This window comes from Rhinolophus sinicus, chromosome 2, assembly GCF_057876585.1.
Source record: "Rhinolophus sinicus isolate RSI-liver-muscle chromosome 2, RSI-T2T, whole genome shotgun sequence".
NCBI lineage: Eukaryota > Metazoa > Chordata > Mammalia > Chiroptera > Rhinolophidae > Rhinolophus > Rhinolophus sinicus.
Window position 1 is genome coordinate 34,401,051 of NC_142502.1, and position 16,311 is coordinate 34,417,361.

The window sequence follows — 16,311 nt, forward strand, 5'->3', positions numbered from 1 at the left end:
CCTGGCTTCATGCTGGGACAGGAATTACTGGTGCTCAGGCAGGAAACTTTGTCAGTAAATTATTCTAAGATAAAAGCATAAATATGGGCATTGCAATACAGCATATCAGAGATATTAGAATTATTCAAAGAGTTTAGAGTCTCTGATTTTGAAAACTACTGTAACATTGTAAAACAAATATTCACAGCGTTTCAAACAGAAACTAAACTTAAAGATTGTAGCATTAGCAGTAGACTGAAAATAACTCTATTTTCATGATTCTTCAAATAAACTAATTATTAAGACAATTTTAACATTATTTTTCTTATAATTGAAGATACAGCAACATACATAAGTAGGTGTTTTCAATTATAGAGAAATCATGGAGCCGTTTTTAGCTTCTTGAACAATCTCTACAAGTTATAGGCAATGCCAGAGAAAACACTAAAATGCTACTGTATAATTTTTATTTAAAATTGAATTCAGATGTACATGAAACTGAGTTTGATGAAGAGTTAAATCTTTTTAGAAAAACTATTCTGTGAACCACTCACTCAGATGACAAAAAATCATTTATATTTCAAAATAACTTATCAGAAGTGTATCCCAGTGTTGTCACCATTTATAAAATCTTCTTCATGGCACCAGTAACATTTACATCAGCAGGAAGATGCTTCTCAAAATTAAAAATGATAAAAAATCAGCTGTGATACATTTGCCAAGAGTGACTTATATCACATCCACTTATACTGATTGAAGATAAAATGTTTTTAAAGGAAAAATCTTTTATCCAAAAAAAAAAAAAGAAAAAAAAGAAAAGAAAAGCAGCGCCCGTCTTGGCTTAAGCCCACCAAACAATCTCCAGGTTGTCCTCTTTTGTACATAGAGTCCTCTGCATCTTGTGGAGGCAGAGCTGGCCACCTGGCGCCCAGCGTGTCCCTAGCACTGCAGTTGTAGATGAGTGGGGCTGTGGGGTGTGGATGGTAGTTTTTACCAAGTCAGTGTAATTTCTGCTCTTGCCTGAACATAACACGCTCTGAGAGCACCACAGCCAGCCCCTGGGAGATGGGTTTATTCCCTGTGTCCAGGTCTCCTGCGTCTTAGGGCACTTCTTCCCGTCAGGGGGTGTGGGCGCGAGATTTCTGAGCTGCTGAAAGCCCAGAGCTGCCTCTGCCACCTGCCGTTGACCTCTGTGTATGTCTCTGTAGCTGTAATTGTCCTGGGAAAAATCTCTTATATTTTAGTATCTTTCACAGCACTTTTTTTCCCCTACTCTTTCAACAAGGGGCCCGCATTGTGATTTTGCACTGGGCCTCACAAACTATGTAGCCAACCCCGATTTAGCCATGAGGTTCTCTAGACATCTTGAATCTTTACTCTTTACAACTTGAACTGACAGATGACTTTTCCTATTAGAAATAGTTCATGTTTAAGAATATTTACCTTTTCAGCACTCAAAACAACAACACAATCACCACATATGTTTTGTTTTTCCATGAATTATAAGTATAGGCCCCAGCTTCTCAGCCCTCTGGTTCTTCCCTACCTACCTGCTTTTGGAAATGGGAAGGCACGTTCCAAGGTGTGTGGAGCACCAGGTTGTTACATCCTTACCAGGGGAGGATTTTTCAGTCTTCACTCAGTTTGATGCTTTCCCAGTGACGTATCATTTCTAACTCAGTGTCCATTTGCACGACTTCCCTGAGAGAGTCTTGCTCAGCCTGAGATGACAATGACAAGAGGCACAGGTGTTTTGGTGGCCTCCAGTTTGAGGCTTGGAAGATTTATATCTAGACAGCTGCGTGCAAAACCTCTCTGCACATGGAGATCAACATATCCCCAAAGGATATAACGGGTAAAACTAGAAGAATAATGAAGAAAAATGACAGGCGCGTAGGAGGGAATAAACAGGCTATGCCTCTGGTAAATAACTCCCTGAAGCACTCTTAGAAAAGACTTACTGATTAATTGAATCAATCCATCATCCTTGGGGTGACAGCATCAATTTGCAATCTTTTTTGGGGAGTTGTTTTATTCCATAGCTGTTACAGCATAAATTCATATGAGGGTAGAATGAGAGGTTAAAAAATATACCTATTTTATTATTAAGGTGCTACAATTCTGTGCCCTCATTATAGAAAAGACTTACATTTTTAATAATGATTTAGACTGTGTCAGAGCATCTACGTGTGACTTATAAAAGGATATTTCCTCTCTGAATTTATCTTACAGAAATCAACTTTCCCTAACTATAAAATTTTTAGCTCATTTGTTTCCAAGCTCCATAATAGTTAAGGATTAAAAAAAAACCAAAACCCAACCTTCTTTATAATTCTAGAGAATATAGAACAATATGCCTTTATCCCTTGCGGGAGGAACTCACCTTTGTTTTCTTTGTTATCACCAGCAGTCATAACTCATGACACTTGTGCAAATTTCAGCGGTAAATAAGACACTTGAGTGTACTACCTAGTTCATGTTTTTGTTGAATTAAAAGGCATAGAATACATAAATGTGTTAGAGATTTTGTTCTCATAGCTATCAAAAGTGATTGTTTCAAGATACTAGTATGCTTAAAATTGGACATATCAATCACAGAGTTTGTTCTTTCCTTTCTTAAGAGTAGGTGGAAGGTAGAAGTAACACAATGAAAAGAGGATTGAACATGATTCCTAAGCAAAGATTCACATATGACGAGAATACCTGGGGCTTCGTTTTTCACAATGTGTGGATTTTGATATCAAAGCTTCCTGAGTGCAAGTGTTGAGTGCTAAAATTTTGCCAAAGACAGATAAAATGTCTGAAGGAAGAGCATCTTGACAATCATAGGAAGTATTCAAGATGGGACAGTTGAAGTAATCTTAATCTCTCTAATATTAGCTATTCATAAATGTGTTATAAAAGAAATAACGGACAAATTTCTAACCCTGAAACTGAACATAATTAGTTGACTTACATAGAACATATTTATATATTCTCTCTCTCTCTCTCTCTCTATATATATATATACACACATATATGTATGAGTTATTGGTTTTTAAAAGAAGTATAGCGATAAAACATGTTTAACATTTAGACTATGCTGAACCTAATACACAATAATTCAGAGACATTTATAATCTTACACTATCTTAGGGTCTTCCTTATCAGGGTTCATTCTGATTTACACAGTCCAGGGTCAGTTTACAGGCCTGGGATTTGTTTTATTCTATTCTGACCACAGTACACATACTAGAATTTGTTATAGAATAGTGAGTTATTTGCATTTGCAGGATATATGGTAATCTTGAGTAATTTCTTAACTTCTATGGGCCTTAGTTTACTGTCTCTATAATAAGTGGGTTGGTTCTCAAAAGTTTGTTCTACAGTGTGACCAATTTAAAACAAATTTGTATTTCTGAGTTTATAATGGTCCATTTGTTATAGAACAGTGGAATATTAGATATTTGCTTCACTATATCAGAGATTGTTTTTTAATAGTTACCAAAGGAAGATCTTGGTACTGTTACTTACTGAATGCACACAATATTTAATTGAGAAATCCAGAAGAAGGAATTTTTCTTTAGGATCTATATTTGATCTATTAACTTTAATCTCTTTATATTCAGCTGAGCTGTTGGGTGCATTTGACCTCACAGTGTGAAGCAACAACCTGACAGCCATGCACACCTACTTCAATGAACCCTCATCAGCATACTTTTCACGCAGTGAGCAAAGGGAAAACAGACTTGGTCTTTACAAGGCTCTCACCGTGTGGCGGGGAAGTCAAGTACTATGAGCTGATCTTCAGCTTCTTGAATGCTGCCTCAAAGCCTTCCTTGTTTTCACCAGTTTGGGCATTTCGGCTTCTGGGGGCTGGTGTGTGCCTGTGTACAGTGAGAGAAAGGACACAACCCACCAGCAGCCTCAGCCTGCGGCCTCCTGTCCCTTTAATCCATACAGTGAACCTCAGCTGAAATTATGGTTGGACAATCACAAATGCCAGGGGTTAATCTTTTCTATTTGCCTACCTTACCCCAACATGCTTCACTAGAGTCACTGTCAAAGACTATGTCATCAAGGGGCAATAAATGAGCATTTTACATAAATTATTTTAAATAATTTGGTGTACAAAACATGAAAAAGCCTACCTACGTTAACCAAAGGTTTTTAATATAGTTCCTTAATACCTCTGTCAGCTTTAGACTGATGTTAACTCTAAATTCCACATAGAGGTAGGGAAAAAAAAGAAAAAGATCCCCAAATGACAGCAAGTCTATTCCAGGCAGTCTTGTAAAAATAAATAAATAAATAAATAAATAAATAAATAAATAAATAAATAAATAAATAAATAAATAAATAAATAAATAAATAAAAGCCCCAAACTCCCAAAAACAAAAAAAAAACAAAACACAGTGTCAGGAGATAATGGAAGTACGTGTTACTATGTGACTGAGCTAAAATGGTGCCATGACCGGGCATTTTCGTTTTACTGTCGACACATCTGTGCTTGGAATGGAATATCAGCATTGTCTCCATGTAAGTTTAATAGGCTTATCCTGTCGATGACATAATCAAGTACACCGTGAAAAGGATCAGGGGCTTCCAGGGATGGCTCCAAAACTTAATTGTTTTTCCATTTATTTTTAAAATGCAAATTACACTAGTAAGTCAAAAAAATCACTCTGTTAAAAATACATTCAGAATTAACAAACGCAAAAAAAGAAAAAAAGACACATCAGGATTGTAACTCTTGCCTTCTGAATATTAGGTTTATAACAAAAGCTCAGCCTAGAAAAATAGCATTCTTCACCGGATTTTGAGGAGGATACAGCTATACAACTTAGATGTTTTCCAGATTTAATCACACTACTGTGCTCACTGCTCCCAAAAAAAGACCTGTCCACTTTTTAGTAGTCAACAACTGTTTTTTGAAATTTTGGTGGTGATGATAGTAGTGATTTAGTGGTAACTTGACTGCAACTTAAAGCAGGAATATGAGGTCTTATTCTCTGTGCATTTCAATCTCCATCCATATAACATGTCCTAGAAGGTGGAATCTTATCAGAACATGAATGTACAGTGAAACCTCATTTTAATAGTCACATTAATAATTACATTGGAATAGTTTCTGGCATGTATAGTATTTATATTTTAAGAATCAAAGGACAATACATTGGTAAATATTTTCTCATACATTAAACATGCATGTCACTATAAAATCATTAGATGAGGTTTCACTGACATGTTTGTAATTTTATGTTTTGTACATGTATGTATGGACAAACATATACAAGCCACTGAGAAATTCAAGCACAAGTGCTGAAAGCTTTTCCGTAGTTTATGTTCCAATAGGAACCTTTGTTCCTTTATCATTTTCAAATGTATATGCGTGTACTTGTATATCATAGACATCCATGCAACACATTAATGGGACTGGTTTATGTAGCTCTGGATGGGCTAAGGTCCAAAGTAGGTTAACCCAATAACCGAAACGTCATAGCAACCAAGAGAAAATGTTGTTCTATGCCAATTTATACCTTTGCCAGTCTGAATTTCACTGTATTTAAAGATGGTGTATTCATTTAAAAAAACTGATTTTAGTGTTTCAGGTGGATCCAAGAAAAATATGACTCATCTGAGTTCCTGACAAGCCTGAGCTATGTTTTCTACTAATGAAAACCAAATAATGCTTGAATATATTGAACAAAATTTCCTAGGAATTCAGAATATTCCATAAACACATTGACCTACTATTAAGTTTCCAAAGGCATCTTGTTGCCAACTACGTTAACAGCACAGTTTTTCTGCCACAATAATACAAGAGGATTAAAATACACTCTAACACACAACGAATCCCCCAATTACCACGAAGAGATCTCAAATATTTCACCAAGGTAACTATTGCTCCCGCCCCGCCCACCCAAAAAATAATCTCATACGCTGAAGTTAGGAAAAAAAGTTCACCTACATAGGGTCTCCAATTTGAATTAGATATAAAAGAGTAAACATAGCTAATACATATTCAGTTGGCCTCTGTTGATAGAAATCCACAGTTGTTTCTGTGTTAGTAAAAGACATTTGTAGATACTTATAGACTTAGAAAAGCACGTAGAGTGCGATAAATAAGATCAGTGAGTTATGCCATTTCTGCTTTCTGCTTCCAGTAGATTGAGTTTAGTAGATTAAGTTTTACTTTGTCCCACTTAACCGCATCAGAAGACCATATTTAAGAATTATAAAGATGATTTATTATTGTCGTGATTATTGTTACTTGTCTCTTTTTGGCCACTGCGGAGGCTCAATGGTAAAGCACTTTGCTGACAGCTGGCAGTTTTCATCCACAGACACACTGGAGCTGCTGGGCTATCCAGTCTTGTTTCTTGACTTAAAACACACAGACTCGAACTCATTCGGAATTAATAGCAGTGTGTTAGCCTAAAGGAAGTGACTTGGGGATGTCTGCACTGAGATTCTTGGGCGCACAACTTAGGTGGGTTAAGGCAAGTATGTACGTACAGCCTTTAGGGCAAACAAACTGCCGTTTCAGACTTCAGTTACAAGGTCATCATGGCATGTTTTGTTTGTTTTTGCAATTATATTGCCTACATAGCCGTGGTACTATCAAGACTTATGGAGTGCAGAAGACAGGACTCTCAAGCTACTGTGCCCTGGGTGACTTCGCAGCTTGCAGAGGCCCACTGAGTGGGTTGCAGAGAAGTCAGTGATGGCCAGCAGAGGGCACCAACACGTCTCCTTTTAAACTTTCCAAAGGCCTGGAAGAAGGAAGCCCGCTTTCAGGAAATCCAAGATGGGCGTGTCCTGCATATTTGTTTCAGTTATACAGAGGAGGCCAAGTGGAATTGGTGTGTGTGTGTGTGTGTGTGTGTGTGTGTGTGTGTGTGTGTGCCCCAGTGTATGTGGAGGCTTTGTGTTTGTTTTGTTAACATGTATAGATATTTAAAATCAGTTGCTTCTTGCTCTTCATAAAATGCAGGAGGCCACTGGGAAACAAGTTTTTTTGAAAGGTCCAAGAGCTGACATTCTGAAGCCATCTGTATCATTTTGACCTGAGAGAGAGAAAGCAAAGATGCTTTTAATCAAAGGGGGAAGCGCAGCACCTTTTGTCACCTCTCTAAGCATAAGAGCAAGCAAAAAAAAAAAAAAAAAAAAAAAAAACCCTCCAAGCCCAATTGTGCTTTTAAATAGACAATTTTCCTCTCTTTTTCTTTTTTCTCGGTGCAACCTCCTGGATAGAAAGGCCACTTATAGTAATTTAAAATCCATTTCTGGGACAAATGAAATGAATATGTATTGCTGTACAGTTAAATTTCGAGAAAGAAGGTGATGTTTTCAAATGTTGTCTAATAGACCGTGGGACATTCTCACAGTTTATACTGCAGGGAGCCCAACCAGATCTCTATTTATTATGGCACATAGGTCAGTGCTAGTCAAAGCAGCTATTTTCTTAGAAAAGGGGAATGCTTTTGTGCAACAACTTCGTAGAGATTGTTGGATTGTTGGTTTCAGAGAGGCTTACCAAACTATAAGACAACAATGAATGAAAACCTTTCCTTTTTAGATGATTATAGGTAATCTGAAGAATTATAGGCCAAGAACATTTACCAAATGTAACTGCACAAAAAAAAAAAAGGAAAAAAAAAAAAGACGACTGTCTGTAGGAGTGGACACAGGACCGTGAGTGGGTCAGTTAGGCAGTGTTTTCAAAGCTCTAACCAGGCTCTCTGCCTCAGAAGATTTGCTGGGATAATGGAAGTCCCATGGCTCAAAGTACACATCACTTTTCAGCATTTGCTCTCCTTCTAAGGAACAGCTTTTACTTCCAGTTGCTATGTAATACTGTCAGGGTGCTTGGACTGGCCCGTGATGTTCAGTTACGCTTACTTTATGAGACTTATTTATAGCAGGTTGACAGGAGAAGGTACACCCTGAAGGACAAAGATATAGGAGACACTCAGGTCTCTGCTGCTCGGCAGGGGACGAGGTTTATGCATGAGTCAGCTTTGTTTTTTTCATAGGATTTGAGTAGGCAGCAGCTCTCCAGTGATTGATTTTGAGGTCTACAAAGTTGAAAAGGCCCTTCTTCATTCAACACTGCATAATGTGAAATCAAAAGGGAATAAAATAAATGAAGGAAAGGGGGAGGGGTGCAGGCATGGATGGAATTATGGCTGCTAAGTTAGTGTGAAGAAGTACAACTGAACTAAGAGTCGGGAAACCAGGTTGCTATTTGGGGCTGCACAACTGCCAAGTTGTGTGACCTTGTTTTCCTTCCTCTTGATTCAGGTTCCTTATTTGTAAAATAAAATCTTAGTGTTCTAGTCTTTGAGGCCCCTAGGGGATGTTTTGTGGAAGCGATGGTAGTCATATTTTGGCTGGTGATTTATTACATACCTTAAGTATTTCTAAATTCCTAAATTTGAATTCCATTAAATATTTAACTTATTTCATGAGCAGTAAGAGTTGAAAGCTCTTATATAATTTTACCATTCCTTAGCAGTAAAGAAGAAAACGATATTTTTATTCCTTTTGCTTTATCATTTAAAGTACTCTATTTAACAAATCACAGAAAGTTTTGTCCTCAAACAATTTGGTGCTGGATATTAAATTTGCAGAGTCTGCTGTTGAAAGACAACATTAGAATTATAAATGCCTGTTTTGAAATAAGTAGTTGATGATATAAAATTAACATTCTTATATTTTTATTATAGCCAACGCTTACAATAAATTACAATTAATTTAGTATAGCTTGATCATATTTATTGATTATTCCTATTTACCAACACAATGAAATGCTGCATGATAAAAATGTTACATGATATTGTCAGAAGCAAGCAATGGTAGATGTCCTGGTTTACTCTTGATCACAAACATATTGTTACATGTTACTTGGCCTAGTATTATATGAGATATATTATTTCCAGAGGAAATCCTTTGGGAATGAAATATAGTATATAATGATTTCTGACTTGATAAAGTCTTTTCATGAATAATGGTTAACATAAGCATGTTCCTAGTACTAATAAATTATGTTTACTAAGCACATACTGTATGGTACACCCTATGTTTTATATGCTTTACACGCATTATTTCATTTAGATTGAGAACAATTATATGAAGTATGTATGTTATCATCTCTATTTTGAGGCGAGGAAACTTAGGCTTTGTGAGAATAAATAAAGTTATTCAAATACAGTTATATGTCCAAGTTCATAAGGAATTTTATCTCAGGCTGTTTGCAATAAGTCATCTTAACCACTTTTCCATACCACTTTGCCTTTATTTTTAATAGGCTACTTTAACATACAGCTATGATATAATGTTGAGAAGAATGGCAAAGTAGTTAAAGGATTTATCTTTTGTTGTTGTTGTTATTAAGCTATCTAATCTTCCTGGGAAGATAAGGAAAAGTATGATATAAATAGAAACAACTGTAATATAGGGCAAAAGAAAAAAGATAAGTAACAGAGGAAAAGAGATTAAGAAATGTTTCATAAAGGAAATATATTTTAAGATTTAATATGAAGGTTAGTGGGGTTTCAAAGAGTGGAATTTGAAAAAAAAGATGTTTATGTCAAGAAAACAGCATGAACAATTGGAAAAATACATGTCATATTTGCACAAGGCAAGAGTTCTATTAGGTTGGTGTAAAAGTAATTGTGGGTTTTGCAATTATTTTTAACCTTTTAAACTGCAATTACTTTTGCACCAACCTAATAGTTTGCCTGAAAAAAAAAGTGGCTAAGAGGAGACATAAGACAATTTAAGCCCTCAATAGATTATCAGCTTCTGGAGGACTGGGGCCAGTTTTTAGTCATCATTCCGTTTTCCTAGCGTGTCCTAGCATCACCCGCATATTGTTGAGGCTCAAAAGTTATTAAAGGTTGAAGAGACTAGATAACATTTCAATGAGACTTTGGGGCCAGATCAGCACAGTTTCAGCCTATGGTAAGGAGTTTGGACTTTGTTCAGTAGGTAATAGGGAGTCATTGATAATTTGGGGACAGGGGAATGAAATTATCAGAGTTATACTTTAGGAAGATTAATCTGACAGCCTTATGGAAGATGGGATGGGAGTTCTAAAATAAAGAGAATGGAAAACTTAAGGTCATGAGTGCAGAATTAGGACAGCGGTTGTAAGACGGGATAGGTGATATACTGTTTACAGAGGGAATGCTTTGAGTGGCATATAGTGTTGACTGATATCTGAACTGATAAAGTTGTTTTTATGAGAGGTGTTACCAAATAGGGAACTACAAGGGACACAAAGAAAAATTCAAGTAGGATGCATAGATCATTCCCTTTTAAAAAAGGAGCTTATAAAGGTCCGTATAAAGATTACTTTAATCTCTCCACAAATCCATTTATTACCCTACACACTAACAATATTAAAAGGGAAAATGATTCAATGGTGAAGGACAACAATGACAAACACATATCTTCAAAAAGAGAAGCTCACATTTCAAAATGAATTGGAATCTTACTTTCTATTTTGATCTTCGCTTGCAATTCAGCATATCACTTGATGCTGATATATAGAATTTGTTATCAGTTGTTATCCAAGGGAATTTGCCTAAACACAGATATAAAAATCAGGCTCTGATTGTATGTCTGCTCTCTTGAGTGCTAGAGTTAAGGGTCTGATAAGTTTCAGTGCTAATACTATGTTTCATTTTCAGTTTTAATATCAGAAAAATTATAGAGAAAGAGTATTGCTCAGTTTTTGATTTTTAACACTATGTATAACTAGACTGATAGCTTATCATTTATCATCCAAATGAGAACACTTTTGAGAGAAATGGGGGGTGCTGGTAGTGATTGTACCAGGACAACCTGTGTAAACTCAGACTATCCTGGGAAAATCAAAACATATGGTTTATATATAGTACATATAACTATATATAATGTTATATCATCTTCAAAATATACACTTTTTGGGTAACTCAAAAAAGTAATATATTATATAGGTTTTTTTGTAGCCATGTACAACTAAAAGTAACTTGAGCTATGGCATTTCTGATAAGTTAAATTTAAAAAAAAATTATGAAGAAAATGTTATTAGAATTATCCCAGACAAAACAATATGAATAGAAGAGAAAATACTGAAAGTATAGAACTGAAAAAAAGTTGCATGCCATCTATTTTGTGCCACAAGACTGTTTCTTAACCAGTTTTTAGTATCCCAGAAGAATACCTCCCAAGTAGAATACTTACATGTACATAGGCTGTAGTTGTAAATGAGATGTCTTCTGAGGCCCTTGATAGCCATAAGAATCAAAGCCACCTATGAAATCAACTGAAAAGGGACAATTGCCGCCATTAATTAACTTTTCAGAAGACATAAGCTATTCATGATCATGGCCTGACACAGTGGCCTAATATGAACCTTTTAATAATCTAGTAAACCAGAAGTGACTAATTGTGGAAGAAAAAAAGATAGTTCCCTCAAGATAGTGATTCACCCCCTGCCCCAACTGTGAGATGCAATTATTGCTTTACAAGAATCTATTCACTTGGGAGAAGAATGTATGTACTCTTCTCAAGCTAGCAAAACCTAATTGTAGTAATAAAATTCACTTGCATGTTAAAGACGCTATATGTCTTTTTGGTTAGTGTGGAGATTTTCTGCAACACATCACAAATGTAAAAAATAATGATGGGGCAAGCACATGTATCTATTAGCAATTTAAAACACTAGTAATAACACTATACACTGTGATTGTTAAGTACAAGGTGCTATAGTGAAGCTCATGAAAATTAACTCAACATGGCTGTCCCTGCCATTGTGGTTTATAATCTGAAATAATCAATCACAAATAAAGATGTGGAGCTAGGTCTAGCCAAACATTCAAATGCAGTATATACCTAGATATTTAACGTACAATAAGACATAACAAGAGTTACTATGGTAGATTATATTTTCCAAAATGGCTATAACAATATCTCCATTTCAAATGTGCTTACAATGTAACCTTGACACACCTCCCATTCAGTGGTTTGGGTCCCTTCCTCTTGAACCTGAATAGACTTTTGTGGCTGCTTTGATCAATAGAGTATGCTAGAAGTGACACTATGTGACTTCCAAGTCTAGATCCTAAAACTGTCATGGACTCCCCTCTTGTTCTTTTGGGATGCCCTCTCTTGGAGCATTGTCACCAGGCCCAAATTAGCCCACATGGAGAGAACAATGGAGAACCCATGGATCGTATTTCAATACCCTGATCTCAGGCTAGCTGAGATCCCAACAGATACCCAATATCAACACCCAGATCTGTGAGGAAAAAATGCCTCCAAATAATTTCAGCCCCTAGCTGTTGAGTCAGCCGTCTTAGTATCTTCTCAGCTGAGGCCAGGGATTTAGGAATCAGAGACAAGACATCCTCATTGTGCCTTGTCTGAATTCTTAACCTGCGGAATCCACGAGCATACTAAAAGGTTGTTTTACACACACTGTTTTGGTAGCAGTAGTAACTGGAACAGTAAATACTGAGAGTACTATGAAAAAGTTTTGTTTTTTCTTTTCCATTCCTGGATATAGAGGTTGTGTGGTGGGGGGTAAAAGAGGCAAACCAACAAAAAGGTTGACAAGATAGTTGGCAGGAAGGAGAAAGAAAGGGGAATAGAGACTGAAGTAGGATGCCCTAGGATAGCTTCACTCTTTCAAGTATCTTATTCTATTGGCTTAGTTTTGCCTAATTCTGGTTTTATTTATAATATCCTAAGTGTTACAGGCAGAAATTGGAGAAAGGTGTGAAGTACCATAAACTCCATTATGTCCATTTTTCCGTTTAGTGGGGGAATTATTTTTTAATAGATTTTATTTTTTAGAGCAGTTTTTGGTTTATGGCAAAATTGAGCAGAAAGTAGTTCTCATGTACCTCCTCTCCCCACACACTTGCACCCTCCCCTCCTATCAACATCCTCACCAGGGTGGTACATGTGCTACAGTCAGTGAACCCACATTGACACGTCATTATCACCCAAAGTCCAGAGTTTACATCAGGGTTCACTGTTGGTGTTTTATATTCTATGGGTTTTGACAAATCTATAATAATATGTATCCACAAATTTAGTATCATATAGAATCGTTTCATTGCCCTGAAAAAACACTGTTCTTTGCCTTTTTATTCCTGCTTCTCCCCTAATCTCTAGCAACCACTGATCTTTCAACTGTCTCCATAGTTTTGCCTTTTTCAGAATGTCATGTAGTCGGACTCCTACAGTGTGTAGCTTTTTCTGATTTCCTTTTCACTTACTCATATGCATTTCAAGTGCCTCCATGTCTACTTGTAGTTTAATATCTCATTTCTTTCTACTGTGAAAACCCTTTTATTCAAGGCAGACTTTCTCTTCTCATAAAAAAATAGACTAGTATAAAAAAAGAGACCCTGATGTTAGAAGGATCAGGGTTTAAATATTAGTTTGACCACTTGCCTGCTGTGTGACCTTAGACAAATCTCTTGACATCGCTGAAAAAAGGGATGATAATACTTATTTCATACACTTGGTGTGAGGATAAAATAAGATAATGAATGCAGAGCTCTGGGTGAGAGACATATGGTGTGTAAGAAGAACACTAAAAGCCCCTGAAAAAATTTAGGACTCTTCTAAGCCCATGCAGTAAGGAGAAATAAAAAAGACAAAATGTTTAATTTGGGACAACTTTGAAACTACACCAAGTATTTTATAGAAGATGAATTAAAAGAGAGTGAATCTCTTTTGTTTTCGAATTGCTCACATTTGTCTTTAGCTAATATAAGCTGTACCAGAAGAGCTATGTAATAATTGAAAGACAACTATATTTAATGGCTATGTTTTGAGAAATTATTGTCCATGACTGCAGATAGTGCCTAAATTCTTGTTCATTTGGGTTTGCTCTTGTCGACACTGACACTTAATTAAGGATTGATTTGCTGAGAGATATTCACAGTTTTAGAGTTTTCTTGTTCTGAGATTCCCTTTCAGTATGATGGTCCACACACTAGTGCTGGAGAACAGAGTGGATTAGGGTAGACGAAGAAGATCAGGGCAGATGTAAACAGTAAGTTCTCCACTGATACGGAGATCCAAGTCAAGCTCAGGTTTATTAGTGTTGGTGTTGCTTAAGAATATTTCCTTACCTTGTTTCTAGGCATTTCAGATGGATGGCAGAAAAAGCCAGATGGCAATTATAAGCCAAAGAATATGGAGTGAACCAAGGGATAACCTGATGGAACCAAGGTGAAGCTTCAAGTCCAAGAGACACTGTGTTTCCCTGAAAATCAGACCTACCCCGAAAATAAGCCCCAGTTAAGATAGTCAGCCAGACGGACACATTTAATGCATTATGACGATGTTCCAGAAAAAGATAATATGGCTGTATTTGAATAAATGTAGATTGTTGTACATGAAAAAAATACGACATTCCCTGAAAATATGCCCTAATGAGTCTTTTGGAGCAAAAATTAATATAAGACCCGGTCTTATTTTTGGGGAAACACGGTAGAATCATGGCCAAAAATGGGAAACAAAGCTTGAGTCTGAAACGATGTACCTTCCTAAGACATGAGAAAAGGCCAGAAGGGAAATGAGTGTGCCCTCAGCGTGTGTTGCAAATGGAGCTTGAGTTGTCTGGGGCTTGCTCTTCTTAGCCATGACCTGTCTGCTGTGTGGGTTGGTAGAACTGGCTTACAGCTACTCAGTTGAGGACAATAGCACTAAAGCTCCGGTGGCAGGATTGCAAATGTCCTGATCATTCACATCAGCCAGGACCATGGAAACTGGGGACTTGCTGGGATTTTAGACATGAATTTCTTTCTCCTTACCTGGTTTTATTTTGCTTCATTGCAACCTATCTCCAACAGCAGGTGATTCAGAACCAAGATGAGAAAAGAAGAGGCTCTAACTGTAATCAGGATGGATTTTTACCATTTCACTCATGGAGTGAGGGAAGGTTAATATTTAAACCAGAATCAAAAATAAAAATAAAATACATTCGGGTGGCCGGTTGGCTCAGTGGTTGGAGAGAAGTGCTCATAACGCCAGGATCGCCTTCGATTCCCACATGGGCCAGTGAGAAACAACAGCTTGAGCTTGGAGCTGAGCTGCCAATGGGAGGCTGGATGGTTCACTGGTTAGAGTGCAGTGCTCATAACACCAAGGTCGTCAGTTTGATTCCCACATGGGCCATTGAGCTGCGCCCTCCATAACTAGATTGAAAATAACAACTTGACATGGAGCTGATGGGTCCTGGAAAACACACCGTCCCCCAATACTCCCCAAAGAAAATAAAAAATAAAATAAAATACATTCCTGACATTGCAAAATACTTGATTCCTACAGTCCTGTCAGGAGATATCATTTATCTTTACAGTATTGTTGTGAGGAGGGTAGGAGTAATTATCTTCATTTTACAGATAAATACAGATTTATTGGACTACGTGGGACAACACACCAGCTCAGGATGGGACTAGAAGACAGGCATTCTCTTTTCTTACTAAATATATTGAGAAAGCATTTCTGTTTTTGACTCATGTCATTCTAGAAAAGTTCTGGAATGTTATCAAAGGTTTTGCATCATGTTTTGGATTAAATCTCAAATCTTTAGGCTTTCCTTTTCCTTTTATTATTCATTTTTAAAAAATTTAGAGTTCTTCATTTGAGTTTCTGTTGGTTGTAGATGTCTCCCTTTGTTATTTATTCTCCAGCATCTTTTCTCTGTTTTATTTTTTAAAGAAAATTTACTCCTTCATCTTTGTCCTATCTCCAATTTAATATTCTCAGAATATTCTGATGTGAACAATAATCAAAGAAAAGCTACCTGTGCTGGATTTGCTAGTAATAGTTATGAATAAGAAGTTTTGATTTTCTATAATGTATCTTTAAGAGGTGATAAGGTAAGCTTCTTTCAAGGTTTAGTTCATTTCCTTTGTGTCTGATAAATTGTGCAGACATCATATAAACATTGAAGCAGTCCATTCTTCTGGAAATTATGTATTTTCTCAGTCTCGTCTTGTGTAACTCTGATTACAGTGATGGTGTTCAAAGTAAGGAGAGATGTTTTCCTTAAAGCCACTTGGTGTACTATGTTATTTCAATGCTTTGTTTTCAATGCTTATCAGAAAATGTGAAAGACAGAGGAAATATTGAAGGCTTGAATTAGAAATAGGGGACTGAGAAAGGACAGATGAGAATGAGTGCAAGATAAATGGAGAAAGAGGTAGAAAACCTAGGACATGCCACGTTTTTGAATATGGGGGAAGGGGAAGAAAAGGCAAGATGCGAAGTTCACTCAGAAATTATTTGTCTAGGAGAATGTGGCTGCCTTTACCAGAACAAAAAAGAATGTCAGGA

General features: G+C 36.6%; 1 protein-coding gene across 7 annotated transcripts in view; it reads right to left on the minus strand.

Moving 5' to 3' along the window:
• Positions 1–4,582: 4,582 nt before the first annotated feature.
• Positions 4,583–16,311, minus strand: part of NKAIN2 (sodium/potassium transporting ATPase interacting 2) — an 871,385-nt gene continuing 859,656 nt past the window's right edge. For 5 of the 7 annotated variants that reach the window (XM_088795473.1, XM_088795477.1, XM_088795476.1 and 2 more), the window contains 3 exons: positions 11,194–11,275; positions 10,464–10,552; positions 4,583–7,028 (listed from right to left, as the gene is read on the minus strand). In XM_088795473.1, coding sequence (XP_088651599.1) covers positions 10,528–10,552; positions 11,194–11,275 — 107 coding nt within the window. In that variant the 3' untranslated portion in view covers positions 4,583–7,028; positions 10,464–10,527. The remainder of the gene's footprint in view (positions 7,029–10,463; positions 10,553–11,193; positions 11,276–16,311) is intronic. The other 2 variants (XM_074333530.2, XM_088795478.1) reach the window with 1 other exon arrangement.